Genomic DNA, 25,798 nt, shown 5'->3' with positions numbered 1-25,798 from the left:
TGCTGTAAAGTGGAACACCATACTTGATTAACACCAGCAGGCCATGATGGGATGCCAGACTGGTAGAATGTTCCATCTTTCTCCCCCAACTGGGTTTGCACTGGATAACAACATATTCCAAAGTCAGCCTAATGCTTGATCCTAACAAAATTGTATATGATTATAGTGGAGGGAGATTTTGACATCCCAGCCTATCCCAGGGAGCAAGTAAGATACAAATGGGTAAAGTAGAAAGGAAGGGGTGATGAAATAAAATAAACAAACTCTTTTAAGCTTGCATTTAATTGTCCATATTAAAAAAACTGCAGATTCGACAGAAATTGATCAGTATAAATTAAAGGTAAATTAATACATGATTGAGGAAACCAAGCTTTGCTTTCCCATCTCTAGGCTAAAGGTGGACAGAAGAACATATCAGTTAATATGCAACACTTTGAAGTGTTCAATAAAAAAATGAAAGCAATGCAGATGCTGTAAATCAGACACAAAAACAGAAATTGCTTGAAAAGCTGAGAAAAGGTCACTCGACCTGAAACTTTAACTCTGATTTCGCTGTATGGATGCTGCCAGACCTGCTGAGCTTTTCTAGCAATTTCTGTTTTTGGTTTTGATAGCGAAGTGTTCGATCAGCTGCGATTGTTTTAAATGGTGAAGCAGATTCGATGGGCTGAATGGTCTACTCCAGTTTGTATGCTTCTATATTCTTAACACTGAAGGGGAATGTACAGGTAGGCATTAACATTAGACTTGTCTGTGCATTGATAGAGTGTTTTAGAAAATGTCACTAATTTACTACTTAAGAAGAAATATTGCTGCATGTTTAGTTTGCCAACATTGGTGCTTTTGTATAAAGTTCTATATCAATTTCTGGCCAAACAGAAACAATGATTAAGGTTCTTTAAAACTTGACCTTGCATGAATAAATGAGGCTGTAGGACCATAAATTTAGGAATAGAAATCTGCCATTCAGCCAAGTGAGTCTGCTTTGCCATTTCATGAGATCATAGCTGATCTGATCACCTTCAACTGCACTTTCCTGCCTTATCCCCTTATTGCTTGATTCCATTACTGATTAAAATTTGTCTTCCCCGGCCTTGAATATGTTTAACAACACAGCTTTGACAGCCTTTTGCAGTAAAGAAGTTCATAGATTGAATATCTTCTGAGAGAAAGAATTCCTCCTCATTTCTATCTTAATTGGATGATTCCTTACTCTGAGAGAATGTCTTTTGGTGTCAGACTCCCCCATAAGAAAAAATAACATTGTTACATCTACCCTGTCAAGCCCTTTGATAATCTTATATGTTTCAATTACGTTTCCTCCCATTTTCCTAAATTCCAATGAATACAAGCCCAACCTACTCAACAGTTCATAAAATAAAATCATTTCAGACCTTTAACAAGCAAGTGAACCTTTTCTGGACTGACTCCAATGCTGATGCATTTTTTCATGAAATAAGGTACTAATAAGGTACAAGTACTATTCAGAGTATTCCAGCTGTGATCTGACTAGCGCCTCATATAATTTCAGTCAGACTTCACTATTTTTATACTGCATTCCCTTTGAAATAAAGGCCAACAGTACATTCACCTTCGTTATTGCCCACTGAACTAGGTGCTGGCTTTTTGTGATTCATACACAAAGAACCACACATCCCTCTTTCTGCAGTCTTCCTCAATTAAATGCACTTCCCAAAGTGCATAACCACATACTGGATTCCATTTGCCAAGCTTTTTTTCACTTGCGTAGTTTGTGCTTCAGTAGACACTTTGTGCCATCCTCACGACTTGCCTTCCCTCCTATTTTTGTGTCATCACCTTGCCATTCCTAACACTGAAATTACATCACCCAATATATATTGTGTCATCAACACTGATTCCTGTAGCACTCCACTTTGTTGCAGATTGCCATCCTGAAAGTGCCCCTTTATACCAACTCTCTGTCTTCCATAGTTACCCACTTCTCTATCAATGCTAATATATTGCCCTCAACACCTCTTTATGTAATAGCCTTCTGTGTGATCCTTTAGTAAATGCCTTTTGGATAGCCAAATGTTTTAAATCCACTGGTTCCATTAGCTTATCCTGCTTGTTGCCTCCTCAAAGAACTATAATAAATTTGTCAGGTATGATTTCCCATTCATGAAGCATGCTGACTCTGCTTGATTCAATTGTGTTTGTATATATTGTGTTTTCTTTATAATAGACTCTAATATTTCACCAATGATGGACCTTAGCTAAGTGGCCTATAGTTGGTCTTTTTGTCTCCCTCTCTATTTGAATAAAGTGTTACATTATTTTCCTGAATCTAAGGATCCTTTCTGGTGTATCCATTACCTCTGCATCTACTTCCTTTAAGATTCTAGGATGCAACCTATCAGCTCCAGGTAACCTTTTGGTCTTTAAACCAATTAGTTTCAAGAGTACCTTTTCTCTAATAATAGATATTGTAATTATTTCCTCTCCTCTTTCGCCCCTTAAATATTTAATTATTTGGGAATGCTATTAGTGCATTCTACTCTGAACACTGATGCAAAGTGTTTTTTCAATTCCTTTGCCATTTTTTGGTAATCCATTATTATTTCCCTAGACACATTTTCAAAGGGGTTATTGTTCATTTTAGCCTCTTTTCCATTTTTAAAGAAAATTAAAGAAGCTCTTACTGTCTGCTTTTATATTGTATAGTTTATTCTCATAATTCATTTTTTTCCCCTTTTTTGATAATCTTTTGTTAGATTTTACTACTTTCCCAATCCTCTTGTTTACCAGTACTGCAATCTTTGTTGCATTCAATTTTTTTCACTTTAATATTATCTTAAATTCCTCAGTTAACCACGGTCAGCGTTTCCCCATCTTAGATTTTTTTCTTCCTCACTGTGATACATACTTACTGTGAGTCTTGAACATTTTCTTAAACACCTGCCATTGTTCTCAGCTGTCTTTCGTGCTAAACTCCTTCTTCTATTCTCTCCAACCAGCTCACCCCTCATCCCTATCTAATTGCCTGGTTTTACATTTAGCACAGATGTTTCTGACCCAATTTTCTCACTTGCAAACTGAATGCTACCACATTGTGCTATTTCCCTTGGGATCTCTTACTCTGAGATCATTTATTAAACCTGCCTCATTACACATTATCAGATCCAAAATAATCTGATCTATAAATTGGATCTACAAACTCATTGTTCTGGAAAACTATCCCAAATACAATCTATGAACTCTTCCTTATGTTAGTCAATTTGTTTTTCTTAAATAAATGAAATAAATATTAATGCCACCCATATGATACATTTTTTATATGCCCTCATTATCTCATGAACTATTCTCTGTCCTGCTGAATAGCTGCTGCTAAGGGGCATATAGACTACTCCCAGCAACTCTCCTTTCTCTTTGTTATTTCTTACTTGTGAGAGGCAATCCTATTGTATTCTAACAGATGAAAGGCTTAACAGACAATCAATTTTTCAATGTATAATTTCAATTACATCACACTGTAAATTTTTGCTATAAATTCTGTGTTACGTTTGAGCCCTCCACTATCACCTGATGAAGGAGCACCGCTCCGAAAGCTCGTGTGCTTCCAATTAAACCTGTTGGACTATAACCTGGTGTTGTGTGATTTTTAACTTTGTACACCCCAGTCCAACACTGGCATCTCCAAATCATGACTATTGAATCATATAAGCGTCTGAGGGGGCTTGAAAGGATAGATGCTGAGAGGATATTTCCCCTCATGAAGGAATCTAGAACCAGGGGAAATAACTTAAAAATAAGCCAGCTCCCCTTTAAGACAGAAAAAGAGGAATTTCTTCTCTTGAAGTGTTGTTAGTCTTTAGAATTCTCTTCTAGAGAGAGCAGTGAAAGCTAGGTCATTCTATATATTCAAAGCTGGTTAGATAGATTTTTGATCTACGCGGATTTGAAGGTTTTGGGGACAGTTAGGAAAGTAGAGTTAAAGCCACAATCAGGTTTACAATGGTCATTAAAAAAAAGCATGAAAGAATTTAAATGGTCTTTGAACATACATATGGATAATGATAGAATGGTGTAGGTTAAATGGGCATCAGATTAATTTCACAGGTCGACGCAACATCAATTAACTGCAGATACTGGAAATCTTAAACAAAATAGAAATTGGTGGAAAATCTGAGCGGGTCTGGCAGCATCTGTGGAGAGAAATCAGAGTTAACATTTTGGGTCCAGTGACACTTGTTCAGTCCTGAAGCATTAACTCTGATTTCTCTCCACTGATGCTGCCAGACCTGCTGAGATTTTCCAACAATTTCTATTTTGTTAATAATGGTCATGTTGAATAATAGAGAAGGCTCAATAGACCAAATGTTATACTTTTGCTCTTATTTCTTATGAACTTCATATTTCTTAAACTAATAGTTCTTCAGTGTGAATCAAACCAAAAAAGTTATCATCTTCTGACTATCTTCTTACTCCAACAGAGTGAGGAAATGAAATCTGTGTCTTCCCCATTATAGTTAATTTTCATCCATGCTTATTGATAGGGTGTTTCTGGTGGAATGGGATACTCCACACAATGTTCACTATTTCTCTCTCTTATTTATTTCAATTTAGGCAGTTATTGCTGGGAGGTTCCCATTTTCACAGGCCTTTGAATTGTTGTACACTTGGCTGGCAGCTTTGAGTGCAAAATTGTGTTTCCAAAAAGTAAATCTCTTAATGGCTAAAACAATAGGAAGACTACAGGCCTGATGTTAAAGAACATCACACCGTAGACTTCAAAGCTGGACCATAAAGTTTATTCAAAGTCTTTAGCCCTCAAATATCTCTGCAGTGCAAGGACTCAATGTGTCAGCACACTACCTTTCAAGTACATCCAGTTACAATTTTCCTTCCAAATGTCAACTGTGCTGATTTAAAACAATTTGGATAGCGTAGAATATTACATTGTGAATATAAATCTCTTTAAAAATCAAAGTAATTAATAAAACAAAATCATATACAGATTTGTATTTACTTACAACATAAATTTTATAATAAGTAAAATAAAATACATAATCCATCAATTTTAAAAATATACATAATATAAGAAATATTTATTTGAAATATATACGTATATACAATAATCTCTAATACAATTAAATTACAAATTACCCAAAACGAATACCAGGCAAATAAATTATGCACAGCATGAAATGCCAGACCTAGTATTTACTTAGTGCATCTTCAGCAGTACTGCAGATGAGGTTCATTACATCGGAAGACAATTTCACTACATTCTTCAGTGCCGTCCAAACAGAAAGTCTATGGAGTCAGCAAATGTAAAGAACTATTAGTCATCATTCTCTCCATATTTAGAAATATAACTCCACATTTTCTCATTGTGTCATAATTACTAATCACTGATAATGCCTTCTGAGAAATTACTGGAAAATTATCCATTACTTCCTAACCTGTAATGTGAGTTTTATTGAAATTTGCACATGCGATATTGCTGGCTATGCCAGCATTTATTGGCCATCCACAATGCCCAGAGAGCACTCAAGTGTCAACTGCATTGCTATGGTTTTGAAAGTGACATGGAGGTCAAATTTCCTCCAGACTTACTTCCTTAAAGCATATTTGAAACCATTATTTTTTAAAGTGCCAGTTGACATTGCTCATGTGGTCACCATTATGCTAGCTTTTTATTGCAGATTTATATTGAATTCGGAGATGTTGGTGTTGGACTGGGGTGTACAAAGTTAAAAATCGCACACCAGGTTATAGTCCAACAGGTTTAATCAAAAGCACTAGCTTTCGGAGCGCTGCTCTTTCATTAGCCACCTGATTCTTGACAAAATTAAATTAAATTAAATTAAATCTCAGTGTGTCATGATGAGCAGTCAGTAGGTCAAAATTTATCTTACAGTTACAGTTATCCAATCAGAGCAACTCTTGGTGTTTGGCTGGCATTACAGAATGGGCCTCATAACATAAATTGAGATAAAAGCAGAGTAAAATAAAACAAAAAAACTGCAGATGCTGGAAATCTGAAACAAAAGTAGAATTGCTGGGGAAACTCAGTATGTCAGATAACATCAGTTGACTTATTGACAGATGCTGCCGTACCTGCTGAATTTCTCCAGCAATGTTCAGTTCAGTAATATAAGACGAAAGACAAGAAAATCATACAAGTTACATCATATTATATATTATTCATCATTATAATGTTGGAAATATGGCAGACAACATTGGCACAGGAAGCTTCTGCAAATAAATAACCAAGACATTTGTTTTTACTGTTGTTTGAAGGACCATGGAGGCTAGGATTCTCCGACCATTCTATACATTTCACAGTCCACCATGAAAATCACTTTTACCTGTTTTCTGTATGAGGCTGCCACCTGAGCTGGTTGTTTTGGCCTACCTACCTCCATGCAGCCTGGTTTTCCTCTCACTCAATGTCTTTTTTTCCCTCTTTTCTCCGAGGTGTTTGGGAACATTCTCTAATTTTGGCACAACATTTGTGCTACATTGTTGGTGTATTCAGTTGAGCAAATGTTTATTGGGAGGATATACTCAAAACCGTTGTCTGCTATTCATATAAGTGAGTGATCAAAACATTTCTAGATTTATGGTGAAAACCGGAGATGGAAACGATCTGTTTTCTTAAACTCTGGTTAAGTGCATATCAGTATAGTGACTACACTGGGCCAATTCTGAAGAGGCTAACATGCTTTTCTTATACTTAAAGTCCTATTTAGCACAGTCATTTGTACTAATTCCGTCAGGTGTTACTTCCTGGAAAATATTTCCTGTCAGCAGACAATGAATCCACCTATTTTCTGTCTCCTGGCTGTTCCATATTGATATAGTTAACCAGGAACAAGAGTGAATTGGTGATTAGATAGGGCAGATGGACATTTTGACATATGCAGGAGAAGAAGAAGTAAAATTATTTTTTATTTCCTTTCTCTAGTATCCATCCCACCCATCACAGGCAATCGTTTGATTAAAGCTAGCAGTTCAGTTCCAAAGATGCAGCATTGTGAACAGTTTTTAAATCTACTGAAGGAGAACAAACTCAACCTGGATTCTTGGTCAACTGGCAATAATACAAACGGATGATTGTGTAGTTGATCAGCGATTCCTCTAAATCTCCATGACCAAATTTCTCAGTAACTGTTTCATAAATGCAGCAGGAAAACCATTTCAAAGGCAGGATCAAAACCTTTGTGAAGTCCTGGACAGATCAGAGCGAGGGCATATTTATAAACATTTTGTACAGTGTCAGGTAGGCCTTTCTCTTTGAGACTGTTAAGGGTAATAACGGTAGTTTATGCTGTGTCTCATTGGAACACGGTGGTGACTACCTCAAGATAGTTCCATAGAATATTTAAAACAACTAGGTAGAAAAAAACTTACATTCCTATAGCCTGGCAACACTCAGGTATATGATACCCTTGGGGAACTAACTGTCTGTGTGGCATTTGCATGTCCTTCCCGGGTCTGCGTGAGTTTCCACCCGCTGCTCCAGTTTCCTCCCACAGTCCAAAGATGCACAGGTTAGCTGAACTGGCCAGGCTAAATTATCCAAAGTGTCTAGAGATGTGTAGGCTAAATAGGTTAGCCATTGGAAATGCAAGGATAGGGTAGTGGGGGTGTGGGTCTGGGTGTGATGCTCTTTGGAGAGGTGGTGTGGACTTGTTGGGTTAGGCTGTGGGGATTTACTTTTTGAATTGACGCCATCTCTCATAGGCTTAGCAAATGATTTTACTTGATAAAACACTGGTACTTCTGTTAAAACGAACACCAAAACCCCTTAGTGTAATGCCTGCAAAACAACTCACATTGGTCACTAATTCAAATAAATAGAAAATAACTGAATACTTTTCAATAAACAAATTACAGAGTTTTCCATGGAATAGTTACCCCTAAGGTCTATGTGCATACCTCTGTGATACTCTGGGTTGACATTCTCATATATTGGAAACAATGGATTTTCTTGTTCACCTCGTAGCTTTCTACTCCTCAAAACATCTCTTGTGCACAAATGTAAGTACGCATATTGGCACTGGAAAAAAAGTACAGACATCAATGAATTTATTATCTCTCTTTGTTTTTTAATCCCCATAAAGGTTTTAAATAATTTCCTTAACACTTTGCGTATTGTGTTAAGGCTGGCAATCAGACTTTACTATAGATAAATATTACAGCATATTCACCAGTTTCACACATAAAATATCAGGTCAGATTTAAAAAACCTTTACACCCTTCAAATCATATCTTGTCACCTGGGATAACGTCTATTTGTTTCCATGAAGTTTCAATTAATTGATTGACGGATCTTTCAACAATAATGAAAGGAGTTCATTATGATTGACATTCTTGTTTGTATTTACAATTTAGTTCTACACATTTGTTGCAATTCAATATTAGATTTTTCCCTCTTCTTGGCTTTCCTTGGGATTTCTGCTATTTTCTAACTGAAAAGATATCTTCCCTAATTAAGTTTTCTTTTGAAATCATTGTGGAAAATAGATCTGTGGTGATGCTGTGGACTGGAAGCAGTAAAAAGGATGTTGTTTGTCATGGCTGCTTGAAATTCACAAGATTAACAGAAGTAAATTTTAGCAGTTTGCATCATGTTCCTCAGGATTTCCATACTCCAACGGACTGCATATGAAATTTTGGATCACTTCCTTGATGGCTGTTTTTGAAAATACTTTTCATTTCCCAAATGCACACAGTGTTTCTAAATTGATTTACTTGTTGTGTATCCATCACCTCTCAAAGATGGAAGAATACCAACACAAGCATTAAATCATGAGGAAATTCGGACTAAAATCTATGACCAGGTCCTAAAAACATTACCATTTTGTTTATTTTTGCCTTTATATAAATATATGAGTCTATCTATCTTGGGGCATTATGCTACATGTGCATCATGTTCAGTAAGTTTAATAATATACTGTGGCCGACATGTATTTCCATTTGGACTTTGGACAGACACAAGAAGCTTTTGCCTGAAGTAGATGGATGTTTGATTGTAATATCCAAATCACATAGGGCTGTAGAGGCCACAGCCTCAAAAAGGTTCAGCACAAACCCATAATAAAAATCCACCAAGCCGAAATGAATGCACATGAGCTCCAGGCAGTTTGTTTCTCTTACATCAACTGGGTGTGGCAAATGTGACAGGAATGTAGTTCATATTGTAAAAGGAATCCTCACGATAGCTTATCATGGTAACATTCATCTGATAGATTTTCTGCCACCACTCTCTTTCTTGATAGCATTCTCTATGACTTGCCCGGTCTAATGTGATAGAGGAAAACCACCTGGTAGTCTAACAAAAAGAGACTCCCACCGTACACAAACTAGTTTATTGTATGCTACTGACTAAGTATTTGTTTGAGATACATTGTTGCTGAGATTATGTGGCAGAACCTGATATTAGATTTGTCTCCTACAAAATCCAGTGTGGTTTTTCTGCTGGGTCCATGTGACTTCTCAGCATTAATCCTTGACTCTTAGACTTGTGGATGGAGGCTGTCCCCTAGGATTGAGGTATGGCTACAGGTCTGGTCTTGGCTTCCCTAAGAGGGGTCATAAGGAACAGAGTTTGGTCAGGGATGTTTGAAGAAAGGCCCATGGTGAGGGTGGGAGAGTCAAGAGTAACCAAACTCAGGCCATGGTTGATAGAGGGAGAGTTGCGTTAATGCTCAGCAGGTTGAGGGTGCTATAGAGGTACACTGGCAGAAGGAAATGCCTTTCACTTTATGAATGTTGATTGTCTTTTCTAGAAAACGTTCAGTAGGCTAAGTCCAACCAATTGTCCCTTGTACTTATGGAAATTAATCTATGGAACTGAGTCCAACAGACTTGGTTGCCTGGCTGTCAGTGTCTATGGTGAATCATGTCAAATCATCAAGTCTTTTGAACATGGCATTTAAGTTCTTTAAGGTCATCAGCATAGGATTATTCCCCATTCCATAGAGTGAGTAGGGGCAAACATTTTCTTTCAGGCGATGCATTTGGGTGAGTGACTGACTGCTAAGATGTCCTCAACTCTCTTGGTGTGGTACATTTAGTTGCGTGCCATTACTTGGTACAATGTTGGGACCTGGTTGCCATTATTCTGACTTGTGTGACCCTCCAGTGCTGCCTTGTTTTGCCCTTCTGGTCATTGCCATACTTGGCCCTGGACCATCCAGAGCTGGTTCCTCTTGTTCTCCACCGCAACTTCAAAGATATTCCAGGCACGGGTCCCACCCTGTCTCCCAGATGTGAATTATGCACAGAAGGTCAGTGAAGATCTGGCCAGCACAGTCAATGTCACCTTTTGGCCCTCTTTCCTGACTTGATGATTGTGGATCAATGGGGAGCCCACTGCTGGTGTGTCAATCTCACTGGTATTAGGTGGTGATAGGTAGAGGCTGATTAAGGGTGGTATTGAGTGGCTCAAATGTTACTAAGGTGATGGAAAGAGGATTGAGGATGAGGAAGGAAGGTTAAGTGACTGGGGAGGTAATAGCTTGCAGATCTAGTGATATAGTGGGAGTGCACAGTGATAATAGTTGGAAAAGAACCAAAAGATATGCGACTCACTTAACTAGTTGCAATGCAAAAATGGGTCATTTCCCTATTATGTTACTTTCCAATTAATTCCTGATTATGGAGCAATTGCCTGCATTCAGAGCTAAAGTGCTCTTTTATATATTCAAATTTGGCACGTAGATCTGTGAATAATTATGTAAATGAGATGATCTTGGAGAATTACTAATTCTGACTTTTGTTACCATTACTGCCATGATAGTTAGATTTGCATCATTTAATACTGCCATGCCACTACACAAGATTTTCACCCATGGTGTCTGACTGAGGGAACTCTTTCACAGTAAAGTCTACTGGAGATAACTTGAGACAAGTATTAAAAGAATGACATGCTAGAATTAATTTAGATTTTGCAAAGCTAAATCACACATGACAGAATTCTGTTACGGTGCTATCAAATCCCATTACCTCGGTTTGCACCATATGAACCCTGTGAAGCCTCAGGTCATAAACTGTCCCATAAATGTCGACTGAGTCTCTGTTCTCCAGCTGCTGAAGGATTCTGTCTAAAGCAATAAATGTGCCTGTCCGACCAACTCCAGCACTGTGTAAGAAGAAAGAAAAATCTAAAATAAGCAGCAAATAAATAAAGAAGAGAACGTGGTTCAATCAATTAATGTTACTGCATTATCCTTTCACATTGAGGGACTAAATTCAAATCTAGGTCAAACTGATGGTGTCAAAAAATCTTCTCGATCACATTATATTAAATTTGACTGATTTATGTCTAACTCATTATGGTACAAGCCCACAAAATAATATTGTTTAAAGCTTGGTTAACTGAGAAATAATCGGACATGTAACCTCTTAATAGTGCTCTGGAGCTTATATAAAATTACAACCTAACTTATTTCTTCTGCCACAACTGAGGTGAGGAAATTCCACTGATGGAGTAAATGGCTTTCAAGCAGCTGAATGATATGCATTCAACTTAGGAATATTTGTTGCCAACATTGTATGCTTCAACCGGATATGTGTTCCACTTCCAATAAACTTCATTAACTTGATACATAGAAAATGGTATCTGTGTATAAGTAGTCATTAATTAATGAAGAACTCAATTTACATTCATGGTAATATTGATACAAAAAACAACAGACAACATTGCAACTATCTTTCCCACAATAGAGCAATCTTGCCTGAAGCATCAACAGTGGCATTTGGTTTGACGTTATTGCATGGTTATAATTTCAATATTATTTTAGACAAAGGGTAAAACTGAACTTTAATCAAATTTTAATCAACCTTTTCAGACGTGTCATGACACACCTCTGGGCAGGTGGGACTTGAATGCAGGGCCTTCTGGCTTACAGATAGGGACACTACCAGTGCAGCACAAGAGCTCAATATCAAAATAAGCTTTAAATCTTGGTTCCTCGTTTTGCCTATATTCTAATCAATCTGCTCAGCGATATTATTTGAAGCAGGTGAGACTTGAACCCAGGCCTCCTTGTCCAGAGGCAGGGACATACCACTGTGCCACGTGAGCCCAATGTCAAAATAAGCTGTCAATTTTTTTAATCAACCTGTTTAGAATTACACCTTTGGAGCAAGTGCCAGGTTCAGGGATGGGGACATTACCATTGCACCATACAAGGGCCCCAAAATCAGCTTTTTAAAAAAATTTAGCCTATTTTCTATTCAAACTGTTGAGAGATATTATTTCACACCTCTGGAGCAGATGTGACTAATGCCAAAGCGTTGCACAGCTGGGCTTGATACAGGGAAATAACGATAATGCAGGATGACAACATCTAGCATAATCTCGGATCCATGACCCTCAAGTTAAGAGCCCCAGTCTCTAACCAACTGAGCTTGCCAAGTCCTGCCAAAATACTGGGGGCTGAGTTAATGCAAGACACTTACTTGCAATCACACAATTTTGGTGGTAAGCGATGATTAACATGTTTCAAATTTGCCTTAATGTATTAAATCAGACAGTTGCATGTCTACCATTGAGATGCTGATTAGTGGGCCTTTGTGGGATCCTTGTAGTTAGTTTTACTGAAGGTGCGAAGTGCTCTGGCTGGCACAGAACATCACATTGCAGGATACCTCAGGGACTGATGGAAAGGACACAAAGGCTCTTAAAAGCAGCTTTGTATAGGAGGTCCCTGGGAGGACAGGTGACATGTAGCACAGTGGAAAGCCATGGCACCACCCAGCTCTCACTTTTTCCTGCAGTTGCTGGCAGTGTCCTGTCTGACCTCGCCTCCTCCCTTCATTCCTCTTGCAGACTCTTATTGAGCACTCAGTTTCTCCTGGTGACTTCTGCACACTGCATAAAAAGGCCCAGGGGAACTGCATTAGCCACCAACTCGCTGTGCAGCCACTTCAGTGAATCCTATCAGGCATTTTTAGTGGGAATCAGACCTTCAATGAGCCTCTGAGCTGCTGTTCCAAGTGATAACTTCAGATTCTTTATCTTAATGGGGCTGTGCATGGACTAAACTGATGTTTCAGTTTGGCCTCAGCTCTCACAGAGGATCGCTAATGCCTGTTAAAAAATTCACCCACCACTCCAGTGCTCTATCATTTTGACAGCATTATCACTGTGGTCAGTCATTCACTACACACAATATTTGGCAATTGAAAATATCACTCCTGATTTGTACCTGCAATGTATAACTGTGGGTCCAGAGTTTGGAGTTCTGTTAATATAATCTCTCACAGTTTGTACAAACTGGATTAAAGACTGCGTTGTTTCTGGAACACCATGGTCTGGCCAAACAGTGTAGTGAAAATGACGAACAATTCGAGCACAATCCAATTGATCCTCCTAAATAATAAGAACAAAGATCTTAACCAAGGTGTATCCATAGTATAATAAGAATTGATATGTTAATGACAGGATGATATAACACTGACATCAGCAATCACTTGCTACAGAGAGAAGTTGGAAGAACATGTACTTCAGAAATTACTGTAATATATGAGCGACTAAAGAGTTTGTACAACTCCTGATTGCCAGACAATGGTCACTCTAGATGAGGCAGTGGTTTTGATGCAGTAGATTAAGAATTCATTTAGTACAGTCAAAAGAACTCATCTTTCTGCATGGCAGGGCTGAACTTTGGGGTCTGAAACCTTGTAGTAGCTCCACAAGGGGCTGGTCAACAGAGGATGAGCCAGGCAGATCAAATATTGGGAATTGTAAGAAGCTACAATGATTGTGAGAGAGGGACACACACACACACACACACACACACACACACACACACACACACACACACACACACACAGTTATATATAGCCTGAGGGTAAACATAGGGGTGGATAAGGAGACAGGACCTCATTGAACTACCACAGCCAGCATGAGAATTGAACCCATGTCGTTTGCTTTATTCTGCATCACACCTTAGTCAGCTAGCCAACTGAGCTAGCTACAAACAAAAACTGAAATTGCTGGAAAATCTCAGCCTGTCTGGCAGCATCTGTGGAGAGAAATCAGAGTTAATGTTCCAGTTCTGAAGAAGGGTCACTGGACCTGAAACATTAACTCTGATTTCTCTCCACAGATGTTGCCAGACATGCTGAGATTTTCCAGCAATTTCTGTTTTTGTTCCTGATTTCCAGCATTCGCAGTTCTTTCAGTTCTTCAACTGAGCTAACTAACCCCACTTTTCAAACATTAATGGCAGTAGGTCAAACCAGCTCCTCTTCATTACAAAGGCAGTGATTAAATAAGCTGTATGTAAATAAATGTAGAACAATGAGAACTTGGTAATGGAACATAAATACATTTACATTTGACATCTGAAAAGGTTAGAGATGGAAGTTGAAATATAAACAATTTAATTGACTAATATTTTCTAAAAAGACATTCAAAAAAGCTTACGTTGCAAATTTTAAATTCTCTGATTGTCCATTCTGGTAAGACTGATTCTGACAGCATCTGAACAATGAGATCTCCATAATATAAAGCATCAAGGTCAAAGGGCCAGTAATGATCACATTTTACCTGGACATGAAAACATATAAAAGTGTCACCAGGATTAAAGTTGCACAAGAGGCAATTGACCTTCTCAAGTTTTGAATTAAACACAAAAACCTCTCCTTCAATTTCTATTAGGTACTGTTGAAACTTCAAAGAAATGACAGTAATATCTATTAATGCAGTTTCTCTGGGCTTGCATTGACAGTGAAAACAGGAAACTGCCAAATCAACGTGGAATTTGTAAAAACTTGTCATTAGGAAATGGATATCACTGTCAAGGGTGACATTTTCTAAAGTCATGGAGATGTACAGCATGAAAACAGACACTTTGGTCCAACTCATCCATTCCAATCAGATATCCTAAATTAATCTAATCCCATTTGCCAACATGTGGCCCATATCCCTCTAAACCTTTCCTATTCATATACCCATCCAGATGCTTCTTAAATGTTGTAATTGTATCAGCCTCCACCACTTTCTCTGGCATCTTATTCCATACACACATCACCCTCTGTGTGAAAACGTTGCCCCTTAGGTCCCTTTTAAATCTTTCCCCTCTCACCTTAAACCTATGTCCTCTAGTTTTGGACACCCCTACCCTGGGAAAAAGAACTTGGCTATTCACCTTATCCATACCCCTCAATTTTATAAATCACTTTAAGGTCGCCCCTCAGCCTACAACATTCCAGTGAAAACAGCCCCTATTCACATCTATAAACATCCATGACAGATTCCTCGTTGCATTGAAAAAGTAATTACAAATCTTTCCCTCTTTTGACACAAAGAATTGATGGGTTAGGCTACTTCAGAGGGCAGTTAAAAATAATCAAAATAAAAATAGAAAATGCTAAAGAAACTCAGCCAATCTGGCAGCATCTGTGGATAGAGAAACAAAGTTAAGATTTCGATTTCAAAGTCCCTTCTTTGGAACTCCTTTCTATCAAGAACTTTTATTAAAACCAGCTCAGTATGGAATTGAAGTTCTATATAAGCCAGATATGGTAAGGATAGCAAGCTGCTTTTAAAGTAAAAGTTGGATTTTTAGAACAATCCTACACGTTTGGGATCACTTTTACAACCAGCCTTTTCAATTTCAGATTTCTTTTCACCGAGAGTTTTAAAACTCTCATGGTGGGATCCCAACGACTGTTTTGTGAATTATTAGTCCATTTCAGGAACCAAACTGTAGATGAAGGGTGAATTATCACCTTATTCTAAGAATAGCTACTGACCACATGCAAAGGGTGTTATGATTTGGAGATGCCGGTGTTGGACTGGGGTGTACAAAGTCAAAAATCACACAACACCAGGTTATAGTCCAACAGGTTTAATTGGAAGCACACTAGCTTTTGGAGCGTCACTCCTTCATCAGGTTATAGTGGCCACTAACACCTGATGAAGGAGCGACACTCCAAAAACTAGTGTGCTTCCAATTAAACCTGTTGGACTATAACCTGGTGTTGTGTGATTTTTAAAAGGGTGTTATGTTCGTGTGATGTCAGATCACATGGAACGCAGCCTGCATGTAGAAAGCTGTGGAAGCATGTCCTTTTTTATTATGTCTTGTAAGTTATTATGTTAATAAGATTTGTTAGTTCTCTCATGAAAATGTGGTCGAGCCACTACATTATTTACTGTCCCCTGTACATACAAGACAGATAATTCATATAACATTATTCATAAACAAATTTGAAAGGAATACTGAAAAAATTGTTACGTCATGGGGTAAACCCTCCTGCTAATTTAAACCAGCAACACAGAAAAGATTGATCCCGTGCAGTAATCTGTGAAAATTTGAGAGACTAAGAACTATTTAAAGTAAAAATTGAGAACTTTATTTCTCAAAGTATAACAGAGAATAATTAATTAACAACTATTTACAACTCCTTTCTCTAATATATCTTTTACTTTCCCTTCTATAATACTAGTCCGATAAAACACCCTGATTAAGATTTAGTGAAAGATTCAAATTTCAAATCCAGCCAGTGGTTGAATCTTCTCTTTATATCTTCCTCTGTAGATTTTCTCTCCTGGTTGGTGTTGACATTTTCCTCTGTGCAAACCCCTTCTCTAGACAGGTACCTCTCAGAGTTCTGACCAACAGCCTCCATCTGTTGGTCTTTTGGCAGTTCTCCCACAGCTGTTCAATTTTTCCTGATCTTATACCCCAAAGCATTGGATTGGTTCATTGGTTTTTAATATTGTCAATATACTAAACTCAAACTTGATTGGGGGTTGGTTTTTTTTTGCGGTATAATTTAAACTGATAGGCCACATTCAAATTTGTTTTTGTCTCCAGGCAACCAGCCACCCTATCGCTGGACCAAAAGGTTACATTATATCTTGTTCAGAACTCTTGGTGCTGCCAGATAGTTCTGCTAGCTTTTAACTTTCTTAAAGGCACAGTACACCCACGTCTTCGTAACAAAATGCTTACCCTTCCCTTTTCTACACATTGTGTGACCATCGCAATATTATGAACATTTTGTTCCCAGACCATTTTCCAGAAGTCATCTTTAGTGCCTGGTAGAGGGCCTTGTGTGGCAATGTACTCCCTTCGGAAATTGCAACCCTAAAATTCCAAAAAACAGATTACTTTATACATTATGAAACCCATGAACTAAAATCTAAATGATATTCAAATATGGAAAATAACTGAGTAGTATAAAACAACTGTATTGAAATAAATGTTCAGCTTACTGGTATATAGCTGGCATTGATGTAGTCTGAACAAGGGTCATCATCAATGTAAGTTAACTTCACCCTCGTTGAGTCATCTGGTTATAAACAATAACAGGACACATGAAAGATATCAAATCATGGTTTTGCACCTGAATATTGATTATACTTTAAAAATCACAACGGAGTTTAACATATACAGCGAAGAAGATAATTTAACCTAAAATGCTAAAATGGAGCATGTCTTCTCAACACTACTTTACTGCTTACTCCCCATACCCCTCAATGGCCTGACACTCCATAATCTACTTCATCCTTGAATACATTGCATCCAGAATAGTCTGCAGTAGAGACTGCCAAATTGCTGGGTGAAGAAATTTCCCCTCATCTTAGTCCTAAACATTAATTTCTTATTGAAGTTTCATTGGGTGTTTCACCTCTTGTTGAAAAGGTGGACCTATCTTCCAAATCAATTCCCCTGGAATGGAAATCCTGGCTGGCAAGAGTGCTGGTCAATCAGAGGTCGGCAGTTCTCGCAACTCAACAGCACCAAAGTGAAAGCAGTGGCTGCTGTCAGAAGAACACCCGACATTCCAAAGACCAAAGTCTCAGGCCTTTTAGGGGTTGAAGGTCACATGGAGAGGGAAGGGGGCTCACCCTGGCCACCCCGTCTTATGTCTGTGTAGTCCTTCAATCCTGTACAAATGAGTGCAGGTAGAGGGTCACCTTCCCCCCAGAACCCTCAACTGTCAGCTTTTCTGCTTTGGGTTACTGGTTGGATGGACCACCTCTTTTACATCTCATCTGTAACTGAGATGATTGCAGGAATCAATCCTTACATGGTCATTCATTGACACCAAGGAGCAACAACTGGCAGTGAGATGGGAAGGTTGAGCTTCTGCCTTCCCACTTAGAACGTAGTTCAGAATGAGATGGAGAGGTGATGGGGCTCTGAAACACCACCATCCTGCCTCGTCATGTTCACTTCCTGCCCCCAGGATCGCTGTGTTTGGGACATGAAGATTCTGCCCCAAAGGGACTGTACACTGTGTTCTATATTTCAGACGCAGAGGTGTTATCAATTGAGATGAAAGATTTAGAGCATATTAACCCAGAGTTTACAGCAAACTATACAACCAAGGTCTGAAATAAATCAACTGCTATACTTATCATATCAAACTTCAAGTATCAGACCTCTGCATAAATCAACCATTGTAGTAGCAAAATACTCACAAGACTTATTCTAAAGGACAGTATTTCAATCACCTGTTACATATCTCTCCTGATGATAACTGGTGTTTTACACTAAAACTCAACATTTAAATTGCTCCACAGTTTATGCAGCCTCTGAGTAATGACACAGCAGACAAATGGTTAAATAAGTAAGTTTGCCAGTGAATCTGCTGCACTCCAGTCCTCAAACTATAAAATATTTCTGAGTTGGTTAACAATAAACTCCAGACCGAGTGCACCGTCTGTAAAAGCTGGTGACATGAGAAATGTTGCACTTACAAGGCAGAATATTGTTGTATCGATTTTTCCCTCTATTTTCAGGTAAAAGTGCTGTGTCAAAAGACTGGTTTCTTCCAACATCTTTTAAATCCTTTCAAAGGGAAAGCAATAACTCAGTCTAATGTGTTCAGTGAGTTTTTCTCATTTACATTACGTCTCATCACATGGAATCAAGTAAATATGTTTGAAATATTTCTGAATAGATAAAAGCTGCCAGCCCACCTCATATTCCTCAGACAGAAGATAGCTGGAATCTGCTTGAAGTTTGGTAAATTGAGTTTCGAACTGGCTGGTCTTAATTTCTCTGAAATGAATTTGGCAGAGTTCACTTAGGAGAAACGACATAAATTGTAATTTCAATAAACATGCCGTGATTCAGATGTCTAGGATAAATATTATTCGAACAAACCTGGAAATTGGAGGTTGCCTGAAAAAAAGGACAAGGAAGCCCTAGTGAGCACATTAACTTTGAGTGTCTTTGATTTGAAAAAGGAAAATATTTACAGTGTTGTAGAATCAGCAAGTTCTTACCTCCCCTGTACAAGAGGAACATTGACGGATGATGGCCTGTCTTTTGCCTTTGATGCTGGTTTCGATTCAGAACTCCTGCAATCACAAATAGATTGAACAGGAACACAAGAACGTTTAGGAAGAGGAGAAATGATCATTGCCCAACAAGCCTCCTACTTTCCAACCTCACTAAACTTAAGGTCATTCAAAAGACTACTGCCTGTGTGCCACTCATATCAAGGAACTTTTCCTTATCACACGATACTCACTGAGCTGCACTTGCTCCTAGTCATCTCGATTTTAAAATGACCATCCTTTCCAAATCTCTCTCTCATCTTGCTCTTTCTTATTTCTGCCATCTCTTTCAGCCCCCACAACCCGGGAGATCTCTGTGTTCCCTTAACGCTATTGATTGCCTATGTCCCATGCTTGGTAATTCCCTCTCTATTCCTCTGCACCTTGCTTCCTTCCTTTAAGGAACACTGTAAGACCTACTAATTTGTCTAAAGTTTTTAGTCATCTCCCTGCTCAGTGACATACTTTCATTTGTAATATTCCAGTGAAGCACCGTGAGATATTTTAGAATTACAGAATCCCTACTGTGTGAAAGCAGGCTATTCAGCTTGCACAGACCCTCCACACAGCATCCCATTCAGACCCAAACTCCCTTCCTTATCCCTGTAACCTTGCACCTTCCATGGCCAATCCATTTAACCTGCACATCTGTGGACTGTGAGAGGGAAACAGACCACCTGGAGAAAACACACACAGACACAGGGAGAATGTGTAAACTCCACACAGCCAAGGGTGGAATCAAACCCGAGTCCTGTCACCGTGAGATAGCAGTGCTAACCACTGAGCCACCATGCTGATGGTTTTTTATCAGGTTAAAGGTTTTTATCAGGTAGCTTCTATCAGGTTGAAGCTACTAAATAATTACAAGTTGACAGATCAAATCTGCCTATTCAGCTTTGCATTATATTCTTCAGCTCTGCATCCAGAAACTCATCCAATTGGTTTGAACCTATTTATTCTGAGTGTGATCTTCCTCAGTAAATTATTAATTACTTCGCATTTCTTGTTAGGCTTTGTTTCTGAAGGTTTGACCTGGTTTCTCCATTACCGGTCTTTGTAATTTCTATCTTGTCTCCTTTGGCAATTGAAACTCCTACAGTCTGAGTGATGTTCTTGGATTAACATTGTGAATTACCTTCACAGCCCAGAAAGTTTCAACAAAATTTAATTAGAATAGGTTAGAAGTTTGGAAGCTCACAACAAGGCTGAGAATTTCTTCAGAGTTGCTCTTGCCTTGCTTACTTTTGGGGGAAGGGCACGGAGATCACATAAACATGCTTTTTGCTACACCTCCTGAAAGTTACATTGGTGGATTGGGAGCAGCTTCAAGAAGATTCACAGCTAATTTAAACAGTATAACAATCAACTCTAAGTCAGTAGCAATAATTAAACAAATGTAATGGACCTCAAATACTGTAAGCCCAAATAGAATGTCAATGGAATAAACTTTGCCAATTTTGATACAGAGCATAATGTGCTAAGGGAGTAGAGAGATAAACATTTATACCACAGAGTCCCACAATGCAGCAACAGTCTAGTCAGGAGTCAGGTTCCTCATAGTTGTTTACAATCCACTGCTTTAGCAGCATTACAGTGGAAATAAATGCAAGAAAATTTCCAATGCATGTATGGCAATGCAACGCTAGTGAAATGAAGGTTAGATCTGAGGAATTCCATGAGATTACGCAAGGAGTTTCAGACTCTTGATTGGATCAATATGAAATGCCAAATTTGTCACAAAACTGAAATTACTCACGCTGGCTTCACTTTCCTCCTGCAAACAATTATGGCCATGACTGAAATCAGGACAACAATAAGGCATACACCAGCACTTGCTCCTTCTATGACGCCAAGAAGAGGTTCTGAAATCAGGACACAAACAGCTATTATCTACTGTACCTGGATACATGCAGATTGAAAGCTATAATATGTGTTGAATAATCTATTGGCAATCTTCTGAGTTAGTAGAAGCTAAGTTTAAAAGGTTCGTCCCACTGTGGAGTTTACAATGGTGCACATAAGCCAACGCCTACCTGCCTCAGTAGTGATAGGCATTGAGAAGTAGGTATCTGAATACAACGGATTGCTCATATCTTCATCAAATAGCTGAGTGAAGGCACGCACACTGATTCTGAAAAACAAAATCCATAGGTTATTTTTTGTACACTCATGAAACTTTCAAATATTTTGGCAGGATATGGAGTAAGAAACACATCCTTCCTAGGGATCTGACCTGTACGACGTTCTAGATTTTAAAGGTCCATCACAGAATGTTTTCTGATCCTTCTCACACTTCCCTCCCAACCTGTCCATCTGAGCTCCAACTTTTATTTCAAAGTTCTGCAACGTGCCATCAGGATTTTCTGCGCATTTGCTTGAGAAATAATTTGTCTGATAGTTTCGGACTGAGTTGTTCTGTTTGTATTCCAGGTAAGATGGCAAGGGGTGCTGTTTGGCTGGCTTTGTAATTTCGGTACCTAAAAACAAAACAAGTTAGTCATGGTAAAATAAAGTACATTACATCACTTCAGTATGTCTTTGGCGAAGAGGACAATCCAAAATATTAACTTTTTTATAGATCCCAATGGCCTTTATGTGTATTTCCAGCATTTGCTATTTTTGATCCAAATTTGAAATTTTTTTCCTGCTTTTCACATCCTCATTCATGAAAAACCTGGCTAACTGTGGCGTTGGTCAAATCAAATAGTATTCATCCATCACCCTGCGCTTTCTGGTTAACAACAGCTCACGATAATTTGTCAGTAGAAGCTACATCCATTTGTGTCCCGATAAGGAATAATTGGTCTGAATGCAAAGGTGATCATCAAACTGCTGAAATAGGGCCAGTGGTGTTAATCACTGGCAATAGAGGTCTCTAAACCAGAATGCATCTGTGCATGTACAGTCAATATCATTACACAATTAAAGAATGAGAAACACAGGCCTGCAACTGCACTTGCCTGCATACAAACAACTGTGGAGAGCGCTTGTAACAGTGGTAACGTCCTTGCCTCTGAGCCAGGAGGCCTGTGTTCCTTTCCTAATGGCAATGTATGTCAACCTACAGCACATGCACTGCAGTGACCCAAGAGGGTAGCTCACCACCACCTTAGGGATGGGCAACAAATGCTGGCCATATCCCATGAGAGAAGTTAAAAAGGCACCTGTGAAGCTGAGGGTAGGAACTGAGGGTGCCAGTTGAACGGGGAATGGAAGTAGAGCGGTGGAGGGCTGTCTGGATAACAGAGGAAGGAAAAACACTTCGCTCAAAATAGGTGGACATCTGAAATTCTTGGGAGTGGAATGCAGAAGAGGCAGAGGAATTGGGATAATGGGATGTAGTTCCTGCAGAATACTGGGTCGGAGGAGATGAGGTCCAGGTAGTTAGAAGAGTCTGTGGGTTTGTAGTAAACATCCATCTGGAGACTGTCACTGGAGATGGAAATGTCACTACCAAGCAATATTATCATGTTTTGCTCATTAAATTATTTGAAATATTAAGCATCTTGGAATTGGATGTGTTAAAGAAAAGATTAGACAGACAATTTTTTCTATCAAACTTGGTCTGAAAGTCAGGTGAATTGGGGTGCTGTGTATATTTTTAGAAAAACTAACAGGACTGAAATTATGGTGCACTTCCCCAGTGGGTCAGAACAATTCATATTGTATTGAAAAAAAAATGTGAAGGTGGTGAGATGAGTTTCTTTTTTTAATCACTGGTAAATGGAATCAAATGGCTAGTTTGTTTTAATATTCTCACCCAGGCTTTATGAATGATACCAGGAAATAATCCTTTAAGCTTTTTTTGATGAAACAGATTAGATTAGATTACATTACTTTACAGTGTGGAAACAGGCCCTTCGGCCCAACAAGTCCACACCGCACCGGCCGAAGCGCAACCCACCCATACCCCTACATCTCCCCCTTACCTAACACTACAGGCAATTTAGCATGGCCAATTCACCTGACCTGCACATCTTTGGAGTGTGGGAGGAAACCGGAGCACCCGGAGGAAACCCACGCAGACACGGGGAGAACGTGCAAACTCCACACAGAGAGTCGCCTGAGGCGGGAATTGAACCCGGATCTCTGGCGCTGTGAGGCAGCAGTGCTAACCACTGTGCCACCGTGCCGCCCACCAACAGGTTGTGAAACAGGCTTCACAATTCCAGAATGATCAAGAGATTCACTTGTAGGAAAGCCCCCATGCTGCCGATGCTGTCCTCACACTATAAGCTGATACCCACCATAGCATTAATTGTAACATCATGCAGGGTGGGCTGGTGATTTCCTGATCGATCCTTCTAGCGAACCAAGGCCTTAATCTAGAGCACATGTTTATAAAAGTGACTTATGACTTTTTCAGTTCATCAGTATTAGTTAACAACACAAATCATGTCAAATGATATCTACCTTCTGATTCATACACTATGACAGTGAAGTACTTTATGGCTCCATTGACGTCACTGAACCAACTACAATTAAAATTGAAATATATGGTGGATTTGGTAATGACAACTGCTTTGTCATCAACTCGGATATGTGATGGTGGAGGAGGTGGACCTGAGGGAAAAATACATATATACGTTATTACAACTTTTGTTGCAAACCTTTTGTGTACACTGAATAATACTGGTCAATTACAGAACTAAACTTTATTCTCATGTTTTGCTCATTAAATTATTAGAAATATTAAACATTTTGGAATTGGATATGTTAAAGAAAGGTTTAGGTAGACAACTTAAAGGCTCTGTAGTTGAATTCCTTACAAGTAACAGAGAAATTGCAATTGTGTGCAATTGTAAATGTCATCAATCAAAATGAATGAATGATTTTATTGTCACATGTATTTTATAGTTGAGAAAAACAATAAAATACAGTGAAAAGCTTTTTCACTGTCACCATGATCCAGTACCATTTTGAATAGTTTTAAGAACAAGAAAATCAAACACAATAGTGTTTTCCACTGGAGATGTTGGAGGTATCACAGTATAAAAACTGAGTTATTCTAAATAGAATAATCATTAAAGATTCAATTAGAAATATGCTAATAAACAGTTGAAAAAAATGAAATAATGGTTTAGGGAAGGCAAAGCTACAACGTGCTGAGAGAAATTAATAATTTTGCAGGACTCTGGATTTTGTTTTCATAAGATGAAGCAATGTATGAATTGGAAGTATGGAATCCAATAACACAATAGCAGCCAAATAGACGGAGGTTGGAATTTTACGGAGGAGTAGGAAAGGTTGAGTGAGGAAATTTATTGACCCAACAGATCTGTCTCATTCAAGAATGTCCCCATCTGCCATATTTCTGGACTGGGGAAGTGGAAGTGGAATGGAGTTTAGCCCTGCAACTCTGGAGGTAGGCATGAGGGAAGCAGAGAGGTAGGTGTGTGGCCAATTAGGCATGCTAGGATGTCTGTCTCCATTTCCTGGGGACTGGTGCAAGTTATAAAGAATATTTTCAAACCCTCAAGCTCTCATCACTCACCCTCCATCCACTGCCAGGTTATCCTCATGCCTCTCCATATTACCATGCCCCATCCGTTCTCCCCATACCCTCATGTCCCTCACATACTCTCTCTTCAGTAATGATTATGTCAGGCCTCAGACATCCTTGAAATTAGCATTAAAAACAAAGCTCTGAATAACATAGAAATGCATCTTTTAAAAAAAAACTGTCCATTTCGAAGATATCCTGATGTCTGCTTACAATGTATATTGGGTAATTGGCTATGGGAGATAAATGGGAGGAATGCAGATTATGGAAGGAGGAGGGTTAAGGTTGCATGGGGGAATGGGGGCAGGGATGTGACATGGAGCATGGATGTGGATGGGGGGTTACTGGTGAGGACCAAGGGTTTGAGACTCTGAAATTATCCTTCAAACTGGCCTGGTGTCCAAGTAAAAGGACATGAACACTCCAGTCTGATGGCCTGGTGATCTGTCTGGCTTCATTGCTACCGTGGCCTGCTTCTGGATTTAGATGACCCAACTCTATCCCACCTTCCTAGAATGAAAATACATTGGGCTGCTAGATTGGGACATATTCAAATTCGACCTCCCAGCTTACTCCACAAAAAAGCTGGCCTATTCGACTTGGATCAACATTCTTTAGAGACTCAGTCCTAAGTAAATTATATACTGAAATGGTAAAATGTACTGAAAGGAGGAGTTATTTTGTGATAACTTCAGCTTGATATTGATCAAGATATCAGAGTTGGAAAACCAACACAAAAGTGTTCATTATAATTTTGAAACTACCAAAAAGTCTGAGTCAGCAAAATGGCAAATCACTCAAAACACCTTTGCCTTCACAGTGATAAAAATTCAATTTTTTGGATTCTGGAAATAAATGCAATCGGCACTGTTTTATCATGCTAACCTGTCATTGGTTTTTCAGAAAAGGGTCTATTTTCATCCTTTTCTCCATTTATTTCTTTGGTCAAGTTCATTTGTGTTGAAATAGGCACTTCCTAATATACAAAAAACTGTGCCAAACTTTGTACT

At 38.7% G+C, this 25,798-nt stretch overlaps 1 protein-coding gene across 2 annotated transcripts in view; it reads right to left on the bottom strand.

The window, feature by feature from the left end:
* Positions 1-279: 279 nt before the first annotated feature.
* The window catches only part of ptprb (protein tyrosine phosphatase receptor type b), a 115,240-nt gene continuing 89,721 nt past the window's right edge, over positions 280-25,798 (bottom strand). For both annotated transcript variants that reach the window (XM_072551686.1, XM_072551687.1), the window contains 15 exons: positions 23,699-23,848; positions 21,519-21,762; positions 21,319-21,416; positions 21,042-21,147; positions 19,232-19,306; positions 19,110-19,127; positions 18,923-19,004; positions 18,701-18,791; positions 17,210-17,286; positions 16,947-17,081; positions 14,411-14,533; positions 13,188-13,351; positions 10,981-11,116; positions 7,909-8,029; positions 280-5,277 (listed from right to left, as the gene is read on the bottom strand). In XM_072551686.1, coding sequence (XP_072407787.1) covers positions 5,255-5,277; positions 7,909-8,029; positions 10,981-11,116; positions 13,188-13,351; positions 14,411-14,533; positions 16,947-17,081; positions 17,210-17,286; positions 18,701-18,791; positions 18,923-19,004; positions 19,110-19,127; positions 19,232-19,306; positions 21,042-21,147; positions 21,319-21,416; positions 21,519-21,762; positions 23,699-23,848 — 1,643 coding nt within the window. In that variant the 3' untranslated portion in view covers positions 280-5,254. The remainder of the gene's footprint in view (positions 5,278-7,908; positions 8,030-10,980; positions 11,117-13,187; positions 13,352-14,410; positions 14,534-16,946; positions 17,082-17,209; positions 17,287-18,700; positions 18,792-18,922; positions 19,005-19,109; positions 19,128-19,231; positions 19,307-21,041; positions 21,148-21,318; positions 21,417-21,518; positions 21,763-23,698; positions 23,849-25,798) is intronic.

The sequence above is a fragment of the Chiloscyllium punctatum genome, chromosome 32 (assembly GCF_047496795.1).
Source record: "Chiloscyllium punctatum isolate Juve2018m chromosome 32, sChiPun1.3, whole genome shotgun sequence".
NCBI classification, from domain to species: Eukaryota; Metazoa; Chordata; class Chondrichthyes; order Orectolobiformes; family Hemiscylliidae; genus Chiloscyllium; species Chiloscyllium punctatum.
Note: the sequence above shows the minus strand (reverse complement) of the source record. Positions and strands in the feature narration are given on the sequence as shown.